This window comes from Felis catus, chromosome E3 (genome assembly GCF_018350175.1).
Source record: "Felis catus isolate Fca126 chromosome E3, F.catus_Fca126_mat1.0, whole genome shotgun sequence".
Classification (NCBI taxonomy): Eukaryota; Metazoa; Chordata; class Mammalia; order Carnivora; family Felidae; genus Felis; species Felis catus.
In genome coordinates, this window is record NC_058383.1 from 40,046,545 (window position 1) to 40,063,004 (window position 16,460).

Consider the following 16,460-nt stretch of genomic DNA (forward strand, 5'->3'; position numbering starts at 1 on the left):
GCCGCCGGGCCGGAAGTGGGGCCCGGCGCCTGCGCAGGTGGGCCGCAGAGGAGGCTTGCGCCCGAGTGTCGGGGACCCCCGGCTGCTCCCCGCCATGGGCCGCAGGAGGGCGGCGCGCGGGCCGGTGGCCGAAGGCGGCCGCGCTCGGCGCCCCGCGGGCCGCTCCCTGGAGGCCTTCGCGGAGGAGGTGGGCGCCGCGCTGCGCGGTGAGTGGGGCGCGATCGGGGAATGGGCCGGGGGTCGCAGGCCCGGGGCGGGCCCTCGGAGCTGCGCCTGAGGCTCGGTACCCTTCTCTGCTCCGGTGCAGCGTCCGTGGAGCCAGAGGCGGCCGAGGACGAGGGCATTTCGGGGCCGGCGCGGCTGCCGTGCCCGCTGGCCATGTGGGAGCTGGGCCACTGCGACCCCCGGCGCTGCACGGGCCGCAAGCTGGCCCGCCTGGGCCTGGTGCGCTGCCTGCGCCTGGGCCACAGGTTCGGCGGCGTGGTGCTCAGCCCCGTGGGCTCCCAGTACGTGTCCCCCGCGGACAGGTAGGAGCCTGGGGTCAGGGGCGTGGGCGGGAGTCTCAGTAAGCCCCCGGCCCTGGCGCATCATTCCTTTCTGGGCTTTTCTACCTGTCTAGTTTGCGCCCCCCGCCCCCATCCGTAATGCAGGACATAGTAGCACCTCAGTAAACGTTTGTGGAGTGAATAAAGGAACCTACTCCGGGAACACACACCGTTGGGGCTGTTTCGGGGCCGGGGAATGATGTTCTTGTATCTCTAGTGAAGTCAGTTTTCAGGACTCCACCGTGGTGCGGCCCCCGGAACCTAGCCCTCCTCTGCTTCTGACAGACAGCTGGTGGCACGGTGCGGGGTCGCGGTCATTGACTGCTCCTGGGCCCGACTGGATGAGACACCGTTTGGGAAGATGCGGGGGGGCCACTTGCGGCTGCTGCCCCACCTGGTAGCAGCCAACCCCGTGAACTACGGCCGACCCTGCAAACTGTCTTGCGTGGAGGCTTTTGCCGCCACCTTCTGTATCCTCGGTGAGCGCCGGAGCCCGCTAGCCTGGAAGTCTGGCTAGGCTCCCAGCAGTGTGTTTTCTGCTGGCACGTCCCGGGAGGGACGGGAGGGCCCGTGGGGTGGTCAAGGTGGACAGGCTAGCATTTCAATCCCACCTTTGTCACCCCTCCACTTGTCCTCAGAGAATTTATGGTCCCAGTAGAGGCTCAGACAGGCGGCCCCACGAGACGTGGGAAGAGGGCCTTAGTGGATGGCGGAGGCGGGTGAGCAGGCCGTCTGGACCGTGGGACAGAGGGTCAGATCTTGGGACGGCCTTGAGGGTGCTGGGAGCACACTCGGGATGGGAGAGGGATTGTCAACACCCTTGCGTTTTCTGTGTCCTCACCATCAGGCTTCTCCGACCTTGCTGTCATCTTGCTGCGGAAGTTCAAATGGGGCAAGGGCTTCCTAGACCTGAACCGCCAGCTCCTGGACAAGTACGCGGCCTGCAGCGGCCCAGAGGAGGTGCTGCAGGCGGAGCAGGAGTTCCTGGCCTGCGCCAAGGAGCACCCCGGGGAGGAGGAAATCGGTGAGCCCTGGCACGGACACAGGCCCCCTGGCTGGGTGCCGGGACGCTAATGCTAATCCTCCTCCAGGCATGCAGCCTCTTTTTGAGAAGCTAGGGGGGGCGGGCGGGGGGCAGTGCATCCTGCCCCAGCTTGTGGGAGGCTTGTGTGCGCTCTGAGGTCACGTGTGGGTGTTTTTCTTACTTGCTTCCTCTGTTCAGATCCTTTCGATGTGGATTCTGGGCGAGAGTTTGCAAACCCCAACAGGCCGCTGGCTGGCACCCGGTAGGTCCTTGGGCTTCCCAGTATGGGGACAGGTCAGACCCAGGGCTCTCCTCTGGCCTCGTCCCCTCCTGTGGATGGAGGGGGGGGTGGATCCCCAAACAACAGCACGATGATTTTGTGACTGTGGTCAAGGACCGTGGCCGCCCCACTGGAGAGGTGCTGGTTTCGAGAACACAGGGAATAGGAGAATCCGTTCTCAGCTGGGGCTTCTGTGAGTGAGCGTGCCGGGGATGGTGCCTTTAGTGAACGCACCTCTCCCTTCCAGGCTGCTTACAGACAGCAGTGACAGCGACAGCGAGGACGAGCCTGTGGAGCGCGGGCCTGATGCCGAGGACGGAGGAGACGGCAGCGGCTGCCCTGAAGAGGGTTCTCAGAAGCGGGAGGCAGAGGCCAGTGCCCCCGCCCAGGTTTGGAAAGGAATCAAGAAACGGCAGAGAGACTAAAGGTTGCAGACACGTATATTTTTTGAGGCGGAGCAATAGAAACTCGAGAGAGAGCGGCAGGATTTGTGGAGATACAGACAGGCTGGCAGCCTCAGCCCTCTCAACACCGAGTGGCCCTGGACTGTGTCCCCGCGGTTCTGACACAGCTGTGCTCTGGGGCCTTCGAGCCCTCCCAGTGAAGCTGCAAGCCAGGAGACCCCGGTGTGAGCCTGTTTCTTTGCACTTGCCCTGGGGATGGGGGGGAGGGGACTCTCAGTCTCCAGCGAGGCCGAGTCGGACGGGAAGGGTCTGGGCCGCTAGACGGTGGGGTGCCGGGCTCGGGGCCCATCTTGCATGGGCACGCGTGTGCGCACACGGAGGGACAGTAACTGCACAGCTGAGTGGCCGACGTGGGGCCCCTCACCCTGACCGATCGACCTTGCATGAGGTCCCGGCCTCACAGTGACGTGGGGGCACCCTCCCCCAGGCCTAGGAGCCAGGTGGAGACCCGGGCGCTGCTTAGCAAACCTCTGTGTGTGCCCTCGGGTGAGGGTGAAGGGTCCCAGACGCTCACTTTGTCCCTCCACCAGGACACCTGAGAGCGGTTTCCCACCACAGCTGGGGTTGTCCAGACTCAAACCTGGGCCATCCCTCCTGTTGGCCTGCGAGGCCCTGCCACACTCCCCACCCCACAAAGCGAAGACCGTGCTTCCTCTGAGAAGGGCTGTGGCACTGGTAACGTTTGGGGCGGGCTGTTCCTTGCTGGGCGGAGGGCGCTGTCACATTTACCGCAGGACTTCCAGCAGCGTCCTTGGTCTCGCCATGGGTGCCGTGGCACCTCCTTCAGTAGTAGCTGTGACCACCGAAAACGCCTCCAGTCGTAGCCTGATGTCTCCTGGGGAGCAGAGCCACCCCTCCGGGAACCCTGCGCGGGCTGCACAAGCTAAGGTTGCAGATAGAGAAGCTTGCCGGGTGGCCAGGCCCCGCGAGTTACCCCCAGATCCAGGGTGGGGGCTGCTCACTGGACGCAAGGGGTTCACGGTACACACCACACAGACACGGCCGGGGCAGCACGCACACCACACGGGGGAGCATGAGCCCCACTGCACAAAGCTGATGCGGGGCAGGACTGGGGGAGGGCCGGGCGGGGGCTCAGGGGTCCGCTTCCATGCACTTCTCCAGCTCCTTGAGTCTCTTGACAAATTCCTGCGCCTCCTTGTTGGTGCGACCCTCCAGCATCCTCAGTGCCGACTTCACTACAGGCGGGAGGGTGGGGCCGGCATGAGACCGCGGCGGCCGTCGAACCCGCCACCCCCGGACCCTCACTCACCCTGGGCCCTGGGCCGGCGCAGATGCAAGGTGACGGGCTGCCTGGCCCTCGCGCTCCCTCCCACCTGAGGTCGGGCTATGCCGCCGACGCCGCCCAGGCCGAGGGCTGCCTCCCCCGCGAAGTCGTTGGTGGACAGCCAGTCGTGGTCCATGACGGTGAACAGCACGCAGGCACCGCGGCGGCGGCACGCCTCTGCCGGCACAGAGCTGCGGGCGAAGGGCAGTCCCTGGAGCCCTGCCCCCTGTCCGCGAGGGGGCGGGGGTCGCGGGCGGGGGTGGGGGGGGGGAACACTCACAAGTAGAAGAGCTCGTCGTACACGGGGTGCAGCGTCCGGTTCTTCACCTGGGTCCTCTGGCTGCGGACCAGCGGGAAGAGGTGTGGCGGGCCCAGCTCCACGATCACAAACGGGTCACTCAGGCCTGGGGGGCACAGCCGCGTGCGGACCGTGAGCACCGCCCCCAGAGGCCCCGCCCCCTCGCCCCCTCCGCTGGCCCCGGCCCCGCCCCTCACCGTTGGCGTCCAGCGGGGGCAGGTCCGCGGCGTGCAGCACCTCCACCACCAGCCGCTGCTCCGCTGCCTCGTAGTGACAGCGCACGCTCAGGCGCCCGAACCGCTTCTGCTCCAGGGACCTCTGCGGAAGGGCTTGCGCCAGTGACCGCGGCGCAGGGGTTTGGGGGCGGGGCCGCGTGCCCACATTGCGCGTGCGCACACGGGGCCTCGCTACCTGCTTGAGCTTGTCCAGGTAGTACTGCTCGATGCACTCGCGGGTGGAGCACTGATGCAGGCGCAGCTCCTCCTCCAGCCTCTGCGGAGCCGAGGGGCTGCTGACCGTGGGCCCCCCCCCCCGGCGCCGCGCCCCCCTCTCCCGCCGCCCGAGGCCCCCGGGGCCAGACTCACCTTGTAGCTTCCGTCTTTCAGGCTCTCCAGGGGCAGACCCTGGCCCTCCGCGTGGAAAAAACTCACCAGGGCCTGGGGGCAGGGCGAAGTGGGAGGGATGTGGGGCACGGCTCGTGCTGGGGCTAGCGGCCGGGCCAGGCGGAGCCCTGAGCAGCACCAGGGCGCCTGGGAGCCCCGGGGCAGACCCACTTGTCACACCTAGCGCAAACGGGGGCGGGGTGGGGGGTGGGAGGTGGTGGTGGGGGGAGGAATGCCAGTGCCTGGGGCCAGACAACGGTCTTGGCAGGTGGCCCAGGTGCTGCTCACACTGGCGGCCGGCAGGGAGGAGGCACTGGTCTGGTGGGATCCCAGGGGAGCGGTCCGGGCTGGGAAGGCCAGGCCTCCCGGCGGAGGGCACATGGCCGGGTGCCCCGGACAAGGGTCTGGGAGCCCCAGCAGGGAGGCCCCTCCACCTACCTCCAGCGTAAAGTGGAAGCGGCCGTAGAAATCGGCAGAGACATCGAGGTTTGCCCCCAGTGCCCGAAGGATGGCCTGAAGGAGCAGCTCCCAGAGGGCCTCCAGCACCCTGCAGGGACACCCCATGCCCGTGCCCGTGAAGGGACCCCAGGCCCCGCCCCGGCCCAACCGCCCCAAGCTGTACCTGCTAAGGTTCTCCTTCACCAGGGAGGTATTCAGCAGGGCCAGCTTCTCATCCAAGTACTTCATGAGCGGGGCCACGGCCTGCGGGCAGCATCCTCAGTGCCACACTGCCCGGGCCCCACCCCGCGCACGCTCCCCTCGGTGCCCAGGCCCTCACTTCATCGTTCTGGATGGAGTCGGGCGACAGGCTGATGTGCTGCACGTACTTCCTGATGTCAGCCACCATCTGAGGGACGGCAGAGCTCAGCACCAAGTGGCAGTGAGGGGGTGGCCGGGTCCTCTGCCCGCCCGCCCGCCCACCTTGGAGGTCAGGTGCGCCGTCACGGTGTGGACCTCCTGCTGCAGGTCTTCGTCCAGGGCCTGTGCACAGCCGAGCAGAGGGCGCGGGAGCACCCCCTCGGGCCCCGAGGTCACCTCCGGCCACGCCAGACCCCGCAGCGTCTGCCCGGCAGCCTTGCGCAGGAGCTCCACGTTGTTGAGAACCACACAGAGCTGGGGAGGCGGCCCACGTCGGGGGGGAGGGGTCGGCAGGCCGGTGGTGGCCCCGCCCCGCCCCGGCCCGGCCCCGCCCCCGGCCCGCCAGGCCGCTCACTGGCTCGCTCACTGCCTCGCCCGCGGCCCCCGGCTGAGCGTCCACCTTCTTCCGCAGCAGCTCAGTGTAGAAGAGGGTGGCCGCACACAGGTCCTACGGTGGGAGACGAGGGCTCAGGAGCTGCGGGCTGTGTCCCCTGGGCCCGCGGCCCTCCCAGTCTCGTCTCCTTCCAGACCACGCTCCCCAACGCACAGCCAACACACCTGGCTGAGCTGGGTGCCCAGGGCCTCGGCCTGGGCAGGGTCCGGCCATGCCAGGCGGGCCCACAGCTCCTGGATGTGACTGAAGCAGAGACTAGCCGTGGCCGCAGAACTGCTGTGCTTGGAGGAGGCGTCCATGGGCTCCAGCTAGGAAGGCAGGAGGAGGCCTGGGTGGCAAGGGGGGGGCCCTGGCTGAGCCCAGCACCCTCAGGCCCGGGCGCCTACTCACCGTGTCCACATCCACGGCTCCCTGCAGCCTCCACCTGACCTGGTCCCGCAGCACCTGCAGCCAAAGCTTCACAGCGGGCAGGAACGGGCCATGGATGCCAGCCAGGGCGAGGGAGCGGCTGTCGCTGTGGCAGGAGGCCAGTGGGAGCTCGCCCGGAATCCGACACCTTGAGCCGGCACGTCCCAGGGTCCCGGCCCAAGGGGACACCCGGGAGAGCCTGCCTCCAAGGGCCCTCGGGCTGTCCCAGAGGCCTCCTAGAGGAGGCTGCGGGACAGGTGGGAGTGGGTGCAGGTCTGGGAGGCCAACAGTGGGAGGAGACAGACAGGGCAGGTGGGGGGAAGGGGATAGGTTGGGGCAGGGCACCCACCGGCCGGGGATGCTGCTCCAGAAACGCTGGATGTCCGCCAGGGTCACGTACAGTTCGAAGAGCCCTGAGGCCACCTCGAGGGTCATCTTGGGGCTCAGCTCCTCCGTCAGCACCCATGCCTCCTCGGCCACCTACTCAGGAGGATGCATTCAGGCCACCAGCAACAGGGAAAGCGGGCCCCTTCCAGCCCGGGGGCTTCTCCCCACAGCCCCTCCTCACCAGACGCTCCAGCTGCCGGAAAGTGAGTGTGAAGAAGTCGATGTCGGTGATGCTGCAGGGAACAAATGTCACACACCTGCTTGCCCCGCCACCGGCCTGGCGGCATCCCTGAGGGGCCGGGGGCAGGCACGGCGGGCAGAGCCCTGGGCCCCACCTGTGGAAGAGGCTGGCGTAGATGCCATAGCAGGACTGCAGATCCTCGTAGACGGCGTCCGCCAGCTCGACCAGCCCGGCGAGGCGCTGCGGCCCCGACTGCGAGGAAGCCCGGTTCACACTGACCTTCTGGCCCGCACCTACTTGCCGCCCCCCCCCGCTCCCCTCCCCCGCGGCACCTGCTCTCGAGGACTCTTGGTGTTCAGGAGCCTGTCATACCACTCACGGTTGCCTCTCTGCAAGACAAGCCACCAACACGGGGTGGTGAGTTGGGGGGGGGGGGTTAAAAGGGCCCTGGAGCGTGGCGGAGCAGGCCGGGAGCCAGGGGTGGGTGCGGCTGGGCACCCCCGTGTGGGCTGCGAGGGGCGGGCACCGGGCACAGATTCGCTGCCAGACACACCTTCAGAGCAGCAGAGATGTCCGCGTTTAGTTCTGTCCGGAAGGAGCACACCTCAAAGGAAGGCTGGAAGATCTGCATCTTGCTGAGACACCTGGAGGGGCCGCCCGCTGACTGTGCGCTGCCCCGCCCAGCTCCCTACCCACCCCCACCGACCCCCCACGCCCCCACCCCCGGCCAGGGCCTGGGCTACACCCACTTGAGCAGCAGCTCCAGACGGTAGACGGCAGTGCTGTTGGTGGCGGGGAAGAAGTCTCGAAGCTGACGCAGCAGCCGCAGCCCAAACTCGGAGAAGGCATTGAAGCTGTCAGCCAGGCTCTCCTCCTGGGGGCACCGGCCCGTCGGAGCTGACCCCCACTGCCCTCCCCACGGGGTGGGTAGGGGCAGCCAGTCTGCAAGGGCCTCCTCGGGCCATCCGTGGGCCTGGTTTCTCCAAACTCAGCCACCACAGTCCCCACGGCCTCAGGGCCTTGGCGCCCCCCGTTCCCCCTACCCAGCTTCGAGCACCCACTCCCTCCGTCCCTCGCCCAGATGGAGGGCACGACCTCCCTCCCCTGGGACTCGGACACATCCCCTGTCTCAGCATTGCACAGTACCCGCTCTATCCTGGGTCATGAAGTTTGTTTGCAGCCCCACAGGGCCCTGTAAGCCGAGCACCCCATGTGGGCAGCACTCTGCCCCAGCGCCAGCGGCCCCACAGCACACCCCCCAGGAACAGCTCACCTGCCCTTGGGGCAGCGAAGACGCCTCTTCCCAATGCGCCTGCATGTCCTCCAGCAGCCCCAGCAGGTAGCCGTAGTCCAGGGTCCGGGTCTGATGGTGGCGGCTGCTGACCTGCCAGTGCCTGCAAGTCGGGGGGAGCCCCGCCCATGGGCACGGAGACCCCGATGAGACCACCCCCCCGTGCCCCTCCTACTTGCCCCTTACACGCCCCCGACTCCCCCATGGCACCGCCCCCTTTCATGCCTTCCCACTCAGAGGACTCCTTCCCTCGCTCGCCCCGCCCACCCGCCGCCAGCCTGCCCGTGCCCCGCCCCGAGGCCCGCCCACCCGCCGCCGGCCTCCCTGTGCCCCGCCCCCGGAGGCCCCGCCCACTCACAGCACAGCCAGCTGCAGCGCCGACAGGTTGTTCTGCGCGCCGTGCAGGCAGAGGATCGTGGCCGCGGGCCCGCTGAGCTCTCCCCGCCAGCAGCTCGCCTTGGGCTGGGGGAGTTGGGGGCAGGCGTGGATGCAGGCAGGGGCCGCCATCCCCTCCTCCCCCCGGTGCCCAGGCTCCCCTGCTCTGCCTCCCCAGGCGCCCGGTCAGCCCCGTCCGGAGGGCGAGGCTACCTCCTCGGATCGGTGCTCGAACTGCAGGAGACGACTGAGCAGCAGCATGTAGGACAGGAAGCCCGCCCGCCCGCGCTGGCTCATGCCCGTGTCCCTCTGGAATGCAGGAGCCACCCGTCACCAGCCCTGCCCAAGCCCGTGGGCAGGGGTGCACGGCCAAGACGCAGGGCGGGGGACCCCCACGGCTCCCCACCTGTGTGGTGATCAGCTTGAGGACCAGCTGGCAGTCTCCTTGAACGCGGGAGGCGCTGGAGCGTGGTTCCAGCTTGAACCAGCGGTCTTCACCCGCCACGGGCACCTCCTGAAAGGAAAGGGTTCACACCGGCCGTCCCCCCTCCAGCTCCCTCCCACGGACTCTCTGTGGGACCGAGAGGAGAACACACAGCTCTGCTGGCCCCGGAGACGAGTGGTCAGCACCGAGTGAGCCCTCAGGGGTGCCCGGACACCCAGGAAGCTGTTCCTTCCCCCTCCCCTGCAGCTCAAGGCCCCACCAGCCCAAGAAGACCAGGAGATGCTTGGGGGAGTCGCAGGGCAGACCCACCAGCAGTATCCCCGGAGGATGAGACCCCACAAACAGGCGGTCCGTGAGCGGAGCCCCGGCCCCTACTCACCCGGACGGGTATGTTGAGACACCCCAGGAAATCATCTGTGTGGTCCTCCGTGGGCCCTGCTGTCCCATTTGCACGGGCCGACTTGACAATCTGTTTAAAATACCTAGGCAAAGCAGGGGGGGGGGGGAGCGGCCCCACCTTGGTCCCTGGGGAGCCACTATCTGCTGGCCCATGTGGTCAAGCTGCAGCCCCAGTGTCTGGGGGGCACGAGGGTCCCACCTGTCATACCTGCTCATGCCCTTCAGGCCGATGACTTCATTCAGCTTCCTGCATGCTTCCACCAGAGACACATCATCGTCATGGTCCCTAGGGGCGGGGCGCGGAAACCTGGCTTGTCTGGAGCCTGGCTGGGCCCTGAGTGTCCTCTCTCAACCCACCCCCCCCTCCCCGAGCAGGTGCACCCACACCCGCTGCCCTGCAGGGACCAGGGGCGTCTACCAGATATCCAGGTGCAGCTGGTCCGTGCTGACATCCTCGATCTCACTGTAAGGAAAACGGAGAGAAGCCCAGAGGGTGGAGGACCATCCCCTGCCCAGGGCGAGGGCAGGGACAATTTCAGGAGCTGCGGGCAGGGGTCCACGAGCTAGAGCTCTCAGGACAGGCCGCCCGGATTTGGATCCTGACTGTGTGGCCCCCGGGGCATGGCACCTCTCTCTGAGGCGATTTCCTCCTCTGGACAGTGGTCACGTGAACAGCCCCCACTCGGGTCCCCGGGGCAGGCACAGTGTGGCAGCCACCGGCCTGCGTCCTCAGGACATGCTCTGGCCCAGCAGGCAGCACCCCCCCCCACCCCGACCGCCCTGCTGCCCAGCTGGGCCAGGGCCCTTACAAGACGAAGTTCTCCTTCCAGACAGGGTTCAGGGTGCTGCTCTTGACCTCGGTGACCTGGATGCACTTGGCCGGGAGCGGACCCCCACGCTTGCTGCCTTTGCGGAAGCTGAAGCGCTGCTCCGTGCGCGGCCCTGGCTCCCGGGGGGCACCCGAGGCCGGCAGGATACCCAGCATGCAGTACGGGTCACTGAAGCCTGAGACACATCGGGCGCCTCAGCCGCCAGCCCTGGGCCCTCCGTCCCTCCGTGGCCACCGGACCCGGGTACAGCCGAGGTCCAGGCTGGTCCCCACTCACCATTGGGGTCTTTGGCCAGCAGGTTCTTGGCACGCATGACAGAGACTTTCAGGGCATACGTGGGGGCCTGTGGGCAGAGGGTGCTGACCGGCCTCTTGCAGAAGGCTCGGTGTGACCGCGACAAGGCCCTGCTCTGTGTCCTCCCCACCCCGAGCCCTAGCACCGCGGCTGGCCAGCGTCTGCCCACGTTGGTGGCAGCCTCACCTTGGCCTTCTTCACACGCTCAATGGCCTCAGTGTGCTCCTCAGGGCTGGTACCAAACACCTGTAGAGGGTGGGCCGGTGTGAGGGCCCAGGTACCCCCGAGGCAAACCTGGCCATTGTCCTGGGGGCCTCCCGGGGCAGAGGAAACACACACACACACAGAGGAGGAGGAAAGATCTGTTTATCTGTCGGTCCATCCTCTGGGTCCGTTCCTCTGTCGGTTTGTGCTTTCTACCCTTCTTTGTGTGTGTGTGTGTGTGTGTGTGTGTGTGTGTGTGTGTGTCCCCATCCCTCCATCCTCCCGGGCACGCCTACCAGCACATACGTGTGTCTGCACATGCACGCGTGGGTATGTGTGTGTTCCGTAGGTGGGGCGAATCTGTGTGTGTTACATGGGTGATGGTGATGCCTCCAGGCAGAGGAAAGGGCTCCCCTGACAAGGCACGGCCAGGCCAGCACGGAGGGTGGGCCGGTGGGGCTCACCTGCTGAAGGTAGCCCAGTAGGGTCTCCTGGTCATCCACCTGGTCAGGGCCCATGGTCCCTGCACGGTAGAGGACTGTGTACAAGGCCTCCTCATAGAGCATCTCCACCTGTGGGTGGGGCGGGGCGCACACCCTGAGTCCCAGCCGCCCCATCCCCATATCCTTCAGCCCCAGGCCCTGAGCCCCGGCCACTGGGGGTCGGGGCTCCTTGGTTCCACCCCCTGTATGCCTGAGAGGGGTGGGGGGGGGCAGTCCTCAGGAGCTCCCCCCACTGGCAGACCGCAGTCCCAGCATCAGGACCCTTGCACCTGCTGGGCCCAGCACTGGCCCCCTGAGCTCTGCTTCCTACTCGCTTGCATGGGAAGTCCCGGCCCACTCACCCTTGCCACCTCTGGCGTCCACCCTGTCCCCAGATCCTGGGCCAGGCCCGTCTTAGGTGCTCCCAGACCCTCCCTGGGGCCAGGCCCCCTCCCCCTTACCTCCTCCTGGGTCAGGGCTCTCAGGCCACGGCTGGGGTCCACGGGCTCAGCAGGGGCTGGCGAACCGCTGCGCAAGAGGACCTGTGAGGAGCACTGGGGTGAGGGTCTAGAGGGGGGAGGGCCCCAGGGACGGCGGGAGTCGGTTTGAGGGGTGGGGGCCCGCTGCAGAGGGGGCTGGCGGGGAGGCCCACACCGGGCAGCAGCTCTGGGCCATCCTCACCTCGGGGCACGGCAGGCCCTGTCTGCCCTCCCCCTTCTTCAGAATGAGGCGCATGTGCGCGAAGAACTCCACGCCGTCCCCGGGCTTCCTGCAGGGAGAGGCCAGGCCTGAGACCCGGGCCCCCGGCACACACCCGCCCCCTGCCCAGGACCGGCTGCCGGCCGTGCGCCTCGAGGGGATTCCCCGTGTCCACACATCCGGGGACCCAGCGCGGCGTCCACGGCGCGCCCCGCTCTCCCAGCTCCCCCGGGGGCGCGCGACGGTGCAGGCTTGGGCGCGGAGCACCCACCAAGCCCCTGCGGCCGGCTCCGGGGGGTCAGCGTTGGTGGCGGCCGGCTCTCCCTCGGCCCTCCGGCGGAAGGTGGGGCACGCCTGCACCTGCCGCAGCACGCTGCTCTTGATCTCCAGCAGGGTCGTCATGGCCGCCGGTCTGCGGGCAGAGCGCACGGCTGCGGCCCCTGCACGTCCCAGCAGCACCGCCGCGCCGCCCCAGAAACCGCACCAGGTGCACAGGGTGCACATCGAGCGGCGAACGGATCCGCCGGAAGCGCACACGAGCCGCGTTCCTGACGGCGCAGCCTCCTGGCCTCCGCGGGGCAACGGGAGCCTGAGGCCCTGCGACTCGGCTCCCGTGCTGCACCGCGCTGGGCACCCAGGGGCCACCGGGGGCCGGTCCCTCGGGCTCCCTCAGCCTTCGTGTCCCATCTGCAAGACGGGACATCCCTGCGGGGCCGCGCCGGGGACGGGACGAGGCTGCCAGGCGGTGGTCGTGCTGGCACGGCCCGGGCTCCGTCACCGGTTGCTGCTGGACTTCACGGCAGAGGGCCCGTACTGCCACGCTCCCGCCGCCGCGGCTGCCGCCCATCTAGGGCTGGGACCCCTGGCTGTGTCCCTGGGGTCCTAGGACCGCTCAGCAGCAAGTGCCCGTATCTCCTGGGCGCTTTGCGAACGGGACGGAGCTGTCGGGGAGGGGTGCCCAATTCACCCAGCCTGTAATGGTCCAGTCTGGGGCCAGGGCAGGCAAAGGTCCTGCAGGAGGCAACTCCTCCCCAGGACTCCCAAAGTTCTCATCCTGCAGAGGAGCTTGGGCAAGAAGAGGCCACCGTGCCTGGGGCCTTCCTCCAGACCCCCTCACCCCGAGTGGCCAGCATGCGCAGGAGGGGCCGCTGGTGAAGTCCTCACCCGCCCAGCACAGCCAGGGACAGCGCCCCATCGTCTCCCTGTGGGCGCACTTGCACACCTCCCCCTGGGGCCACAGTGTCCCCTGCAGACCCCGGAGGAAGGGCAGGAGGACCACTAAGCAGCCGTGGGCCCTCGAGCCCTGCTCCTGCTCAGCCCTGACCAGCCCAGGCACCCGACCCCTTCCCGACCCGCCTGTGCCTTCCCAACCCCCAGGGTGGTCTTCGTGCACCCGTGCTGAAAGCTAGCAGAGGAAAGTGCTGACCCCCCACCCCGCTAGGCTGAATCTGCCCCTCGGTGCCCACCTTTCGGACTTCCCTGCCCCAGGATGTCAGCCTGTGCCTCCGCATAGGACATATCATGCTCCCTTCAGGGTACCACAGGGCCTTTGCATCCACTGCCCTGGTCCCCTTCCCTGGTGGTACCCACTTGTCCACTCACTGAGGGCCCCTCCAGCCCAGGCACAGCCGTGCAGAGAAGCACTGTCGTTCTCACTGGACAAAACAGGAAATGGGGACTCAGCCCACTCCAACTATACCTGCCCCCGATCTCATGGGCAGTTAGTGTTCCTGCACATCTCTACTTAACGTCTGCTCCCTCCTCCTTAGAATCCTGTGCCGTGTTGGGAGCGCTGGGGCCAGGGCAGACGGCACCTCATGAGTTCTACAGATTTTGTTCAACAAACCGGATCCCTGCTCCCAGCTGTGTCTGTCTGCCTCTCACCGGTCCCTGCGCTGCCGTCCCTGCTCAGGCCACCACTGCAGATGGCACATCCTCCTACCCCCTGGTGCCCCAGCCCTGGTTCTACGGAATGCTGGGCTCAGAGGGTCTCATCTGACCAGACTCGAGAGCTGGGGACAGAAAGGACAACTGGCCCATGGCCCTGAAACGAGGCCCCCACCTTCCTCGTATTTCTTACTGCCTCCCCCGGGAGCCTCCCTTCAAAGATCGGGAGGATGTGTGGACGGGGCTCAGCGGCTGGGGCATGTGGCTCTGGAAGCTGTTGCCCCTACCGCCAGCAGCGAGGTCCTAAGGGGACGGGCATCAGGGCACCCCCCTCCTCTCTAGCTGTGGGGAAGAGGCTGCTACCCCCCCCCCCGGCCCCCCAAAGCAAGGGAGCAGCCACTGCTTGAGCCGTTGCCAGGGCAACCGCCAATTGCGTCTGCGTGTGACAGGGGCTACAGGGGCTCACAGTCCCAGAGACAAACGTGACGCAGGAACCAAGCGGCCTGAGCCGCAGAGACGGGGTGTCTTTGTGGCAATAAAACGTTCAGGGTAGAGGGGGAGCCACCTCACCTCATAATCACAGCCCCCAAAAGGCCCCAAGCTTGAGGCCCCGGGGTTAGGCGCTTACTCAAGGCCACAGAGCCAGCAAGTGGCCAGGGATGAACTCCATTCTGTGGTGCTCAAGCTCTAAGCTCCCGGCACATCCTGACTTCTGGGGGTCCAGACAGGCTGGCTCCCCCTCCGTGGAGCTCCCTCCCTCAGCCCACGGGCCGGATGGGGGCAAAAGTGGCGTCTGGGCACCGGTGTCTGGGAGAGATGGCTCATCCCTGGGTGCCCAGACACTCCTCCAGTCGCCCTGGAAACCCCCGGCTGCTGGGGCACTGATGACGTTTCTGCACCAAATGGCCTGGGCCCTGGGAGCCAGCCAGCACCTCACTCGGAGCCGCACCAGCGGTGGGTGCGTGGCTGACCCCCAGGAAGCACTTGCTGGCTGCAGGGACCCTCTGCCGGCCCCCGACAGAGCCCCTCCTTGAGCTCTCCCTGTCTCTGTCCCTTCTGGCCCCGGGCAGCAGCACACAGCAAAATGTGTCTGTAGCCTCCGCTCGTGCCCGGCCACCAGGGCCAGAGCGACTGCCCGACGAACAAAGTGAGGCTGGCCAAGGAGCTGAATGCCACACTGGCACTGGGGCCAAGCCGAAAGTACCACCTTGTCCCCTGGCCGTCTTCAAGACCCAGGGTGAATGGGAAAAGACAATGCTGCAAAGTTGCTATCACCGTCCGGTTTCGCAGCCCGGGGCTGGGCTGACCCGCCCGGAGCCAGGACTCAAAGCGAGGGCTGTAAGCCACACCCGTCTCCTGTAAGCCCACCTGTGGGCTTAGGTGGCACCAAAGCGGGTGAGTCTAGGGGCACCTGAGCAGAGCCAGATGTATCTCCCTAGTTAGTGTCCCCTGTGGCCACCTGGCCACCCTCACAATGAATAAGCACCTTGATAATAAACACTCAGAACGCTAGGTCCCTTCTTACCAAAATCCGGTCCCTGGTGAAGCGAGGGCAGGGGTCCGTTGATGCTACCCTGGGTGTGTACGGGCAGTGGCAGGATGTCTGGCCCCACATTCTGGTCTCTGTGTCACCCTCTCAGCCTTCTCTTCCCAGCCAGCCACTCCCTTCACATTTTTTTTTTTTTTTTTACTGGATTTCTCACTGGCTGTGACTCCCTAGACAGTGCTCCCCTGCACACAGCTCAGCAGCCGTGTCCATCACAAATGCTGCTCCCTGAGATCTAATCCCAACCCAGTCCCTGGGGAGATGCCTGGGAATGTGATTTTAAGCGAGCTCCGCAGCTGGACCTGAAGCCCTAGGAAGTCTGAGATCAACTGTCAGGGGCTACCTAGATGCTTCTAGAATGAACGCATGAAAAATGAAATTCTCTGTCCGTTCTTCCTCCGAGGCTCCCTCCCCCGCTCTTTACTCACCGGTCTCCACCGTGATGTCCCCCCTCCCTCCCCTCCCGTCCCCCTCCTCTCGGTGCTCCCCGCGGGAGCCTCGGGGGTGGGGGCCCCCAGATCCGTCGAGGTCCTTCCATCCCTGATGAGCGGGTGGTCGCGGGCAGGTCAGAAGCCTGGTAGGTGCGTGTTGTTTTACACCATTCCGACCCGTGGAGGGATTTCGTGGAGACTAGGGGTCCTACGGGGACTGGCGACAGGGTGGGGGGGACTGGGCACTGGGGGCATCTCCCCCCCCGCCCCCGCCCCCGGCGGGTTGCCTGGGAAACCCCGCGGAGTGTCTCTGAAGTCCCTGGCCGAGACCCACCGGCGGCCTGCGCCTGGCGGGGATGGGGGCCCCGGCGTCGTTAGGTATGTGTGTGTGTGGGGGGGGTCCTGCTGCCCGCCTCCTCGATCCCCGCCCGCTCCGGCGCTCTTGGGGACGCGGGCCCAGAGAAGGGCCCGAGACCGTCCCTCCGAGCACGCGCCGGCTTCAATTTTCCCGGAGCCGAGGGAGCGTCTTCGCGACCTCCCGCCGCCCTCCTCCTCGGGGGGCCTCCCCGCGCCCCCTCGGGGTCCGCAAACGCAGGAGCCGGACCGGGCGCCGGCCGCAGGAGGGGGCGCCCCAAGGCCGTCCAAAGGCCGCGCACTCACCGTGGGCCGGGCCGGGGGCGCGCGGTCGGGGGCTCCGGAGATGCCGCGCTCCGCACCCGCTCCAGAGACGCCAGGCACAGCGCGCGCTAGCAGCCGCGCCGAACCCGGAGCGCTGCGGGGGCGGGGCCTGGCGGCGGGGCCCGCCCCCGCCGCTCCAGCCCGCCACGCCCCCTCCGCTCCCGCCCGCCACG

At 67.4% G+C, this 16,460-nt stretch overlaps 2 protein-coding genes and 1 long non-coding RNA gene across 14 annotated transcripts; 2 read left to right on the forward strand and 1 right to left on the reverse strand.

Moving 5' to 3' along the window:
* The first annotated feature begins 8 nt into the window (after window positions 1-8).
* Window positions 9-2,470, forward strand: TSR3 (TSR3 ribosome maturation factor). 2 transcript variants are annotated; one of them, XM_023246810.2, is made up of 6 exons: window positions 9-206; window positions 308-506; window positions 831-1,024; window positions 1,393-1,569; window positions 1,768-1,831; window positions 2,097-2,470. In XM_023246810.2, the coding sequence occupies exons 1-6, from the start codon at window positions 95-97 to the stop codon at window positions 2,272-2,274; spliced, it is 924 nt and encodes a 307-aa protein (XP_023102578.2). In that variant the 5' UTR covers window positions 9-94; the 3' UTR covers window positions 2,275-2,470. The 2 variants fall into 2 exon arrangements, with proteins under 2 accessions (XP_023102578.2, XP_023102577.2); XM_023246809.2 differs by having other exon boundaries at window positions 10-206; window positions 308-527.
* On the reverse strand, window positions 2,272-16,373 carry BAIAP3 (BAI1 associated protein 3). Of its 11 annotated transcripts, XM_045048129.1 has the most exons (33): window positions 12,017-15,581; window positions 11,728-11,815; window positions 11,508-11,588; window positions 11,029-11,136; window positions 10,547-10,606; window positions 10,343-10,409; window positions 10,046-10,241; window positions 9,655-9,699; window positions 9,445-9,522; window positions 9,217-9,319; window positions 8,799-8,906; window positions 8,606-8,701; window positions 8,376-8,479; window positions 8,000-8,120; window positions 7,476-7,600; window positions 7,280-7,370; window positions 7,059-7,115; window positions 6,881-6,978; window positions 6,727-6,778; window positions 6,508-6,638; window positions 6,141-6,264; window positions 5,915-6,058; window positions 5,712-5,804; window positions 5,420-5,611; window positions 5,277-5,345; window positions 5,121-5,200; window positions 4,937-5,045; window positions 4,481-4,552; window positions 4,308-4,388; window positions 4,094-4,214; window positions 3,879-4,002; window positions 3,584-3,789; window positions 2,272-3,509 (listed from the first exon to the last, which is right to left on the reverse strand). In XM_045048129.1, the coding sequence occupies exons 1-33, from the start codon at window positions 12,247-12,249 to the stop codon at window positions 3,406-3,408; spliced, it is 3,561 nt and encodes a 1,186-aa protein (XP_044904064.1). In that variant the 5' UTR covers window positions 12,250-15,581; the 3' UTR covers window positions 2,272-3,405. The 11 variants fall into 11 exon arrangements, 9 of the variants coding, with proteins under 9 accessions (XP_044904064.1, XP_044904061.1, XP_044904057.1 ...); XM_045048126.1 differs by adding an exon at window positions 16,270-16,373 and having other exon boundaries at window positions 4,094-4,388; window positions 4,937-5,200; window positions 6,141-6,638; window positions 12,017-12,157; XM_045048122.1 differs by having other exon boundaries at window positions 4,094-4,388; window positions 6,141-6,638; window positions 12,017-15,584.
* LOC123382646 lies at window positions 7,593-10,006 on the forward strand. The gene is made up of 3 exons (XR_006591315.1): window positions 7,593-8,065; window positions 8,571-9,224; window positions 9,612-10,006. It is a non-coding gene; the product is annotated as an uncharacterized LOC123382646 (long non-coding RNA).
* Window positions 16,374-16,460: the final 87 nt, after the last annotated feature.

Coding starts and splice junctions, on each gene's coding strand:
- TSR3 (XM_023246809.2), top strand. CDS start 95: ATGGGCCGCAGGAGGGCGGCGCGCGGGCCGGTGGCCGAAGGCGGCCGC. Junction 207..307: donor GGTGGGCGCCGCGCTGCGCG/GTGAGTGGGGCG, acceptor GCTCCGGTGCAG/CGTCCGTGGAGCCAGAGGCG. Junction 1,832..2,096: donor AGGCCGCTGGCTGGCACCCG/GTAGGTCCTTGG, acceptor TCTCCCTTCCAG/GCTGCTTACAGACAGCAGTG.
- BAIAP3 (XM_045048121.1), bottom strand. CDS start 12,249: ATGTGCACCCTGTGCACCTGGTGCGGTTTCTGGGGCGGCGCGGCGGTG. Junction 9,320..9,444: donor GGCCTGAAGGGCATGAGCAG/GTATGACAGGTG, acceptor TGCTTTGCCTAG/GTATTTTAAACAGATTGTCA. Junction 7,371..7,475: donor CGTCTGGAGCTGCTGCTCAA/GTGGGTGTAGCC, acceptor CGGCCCCTCCAG/GTGTCTCAGCAAGATGCAGA.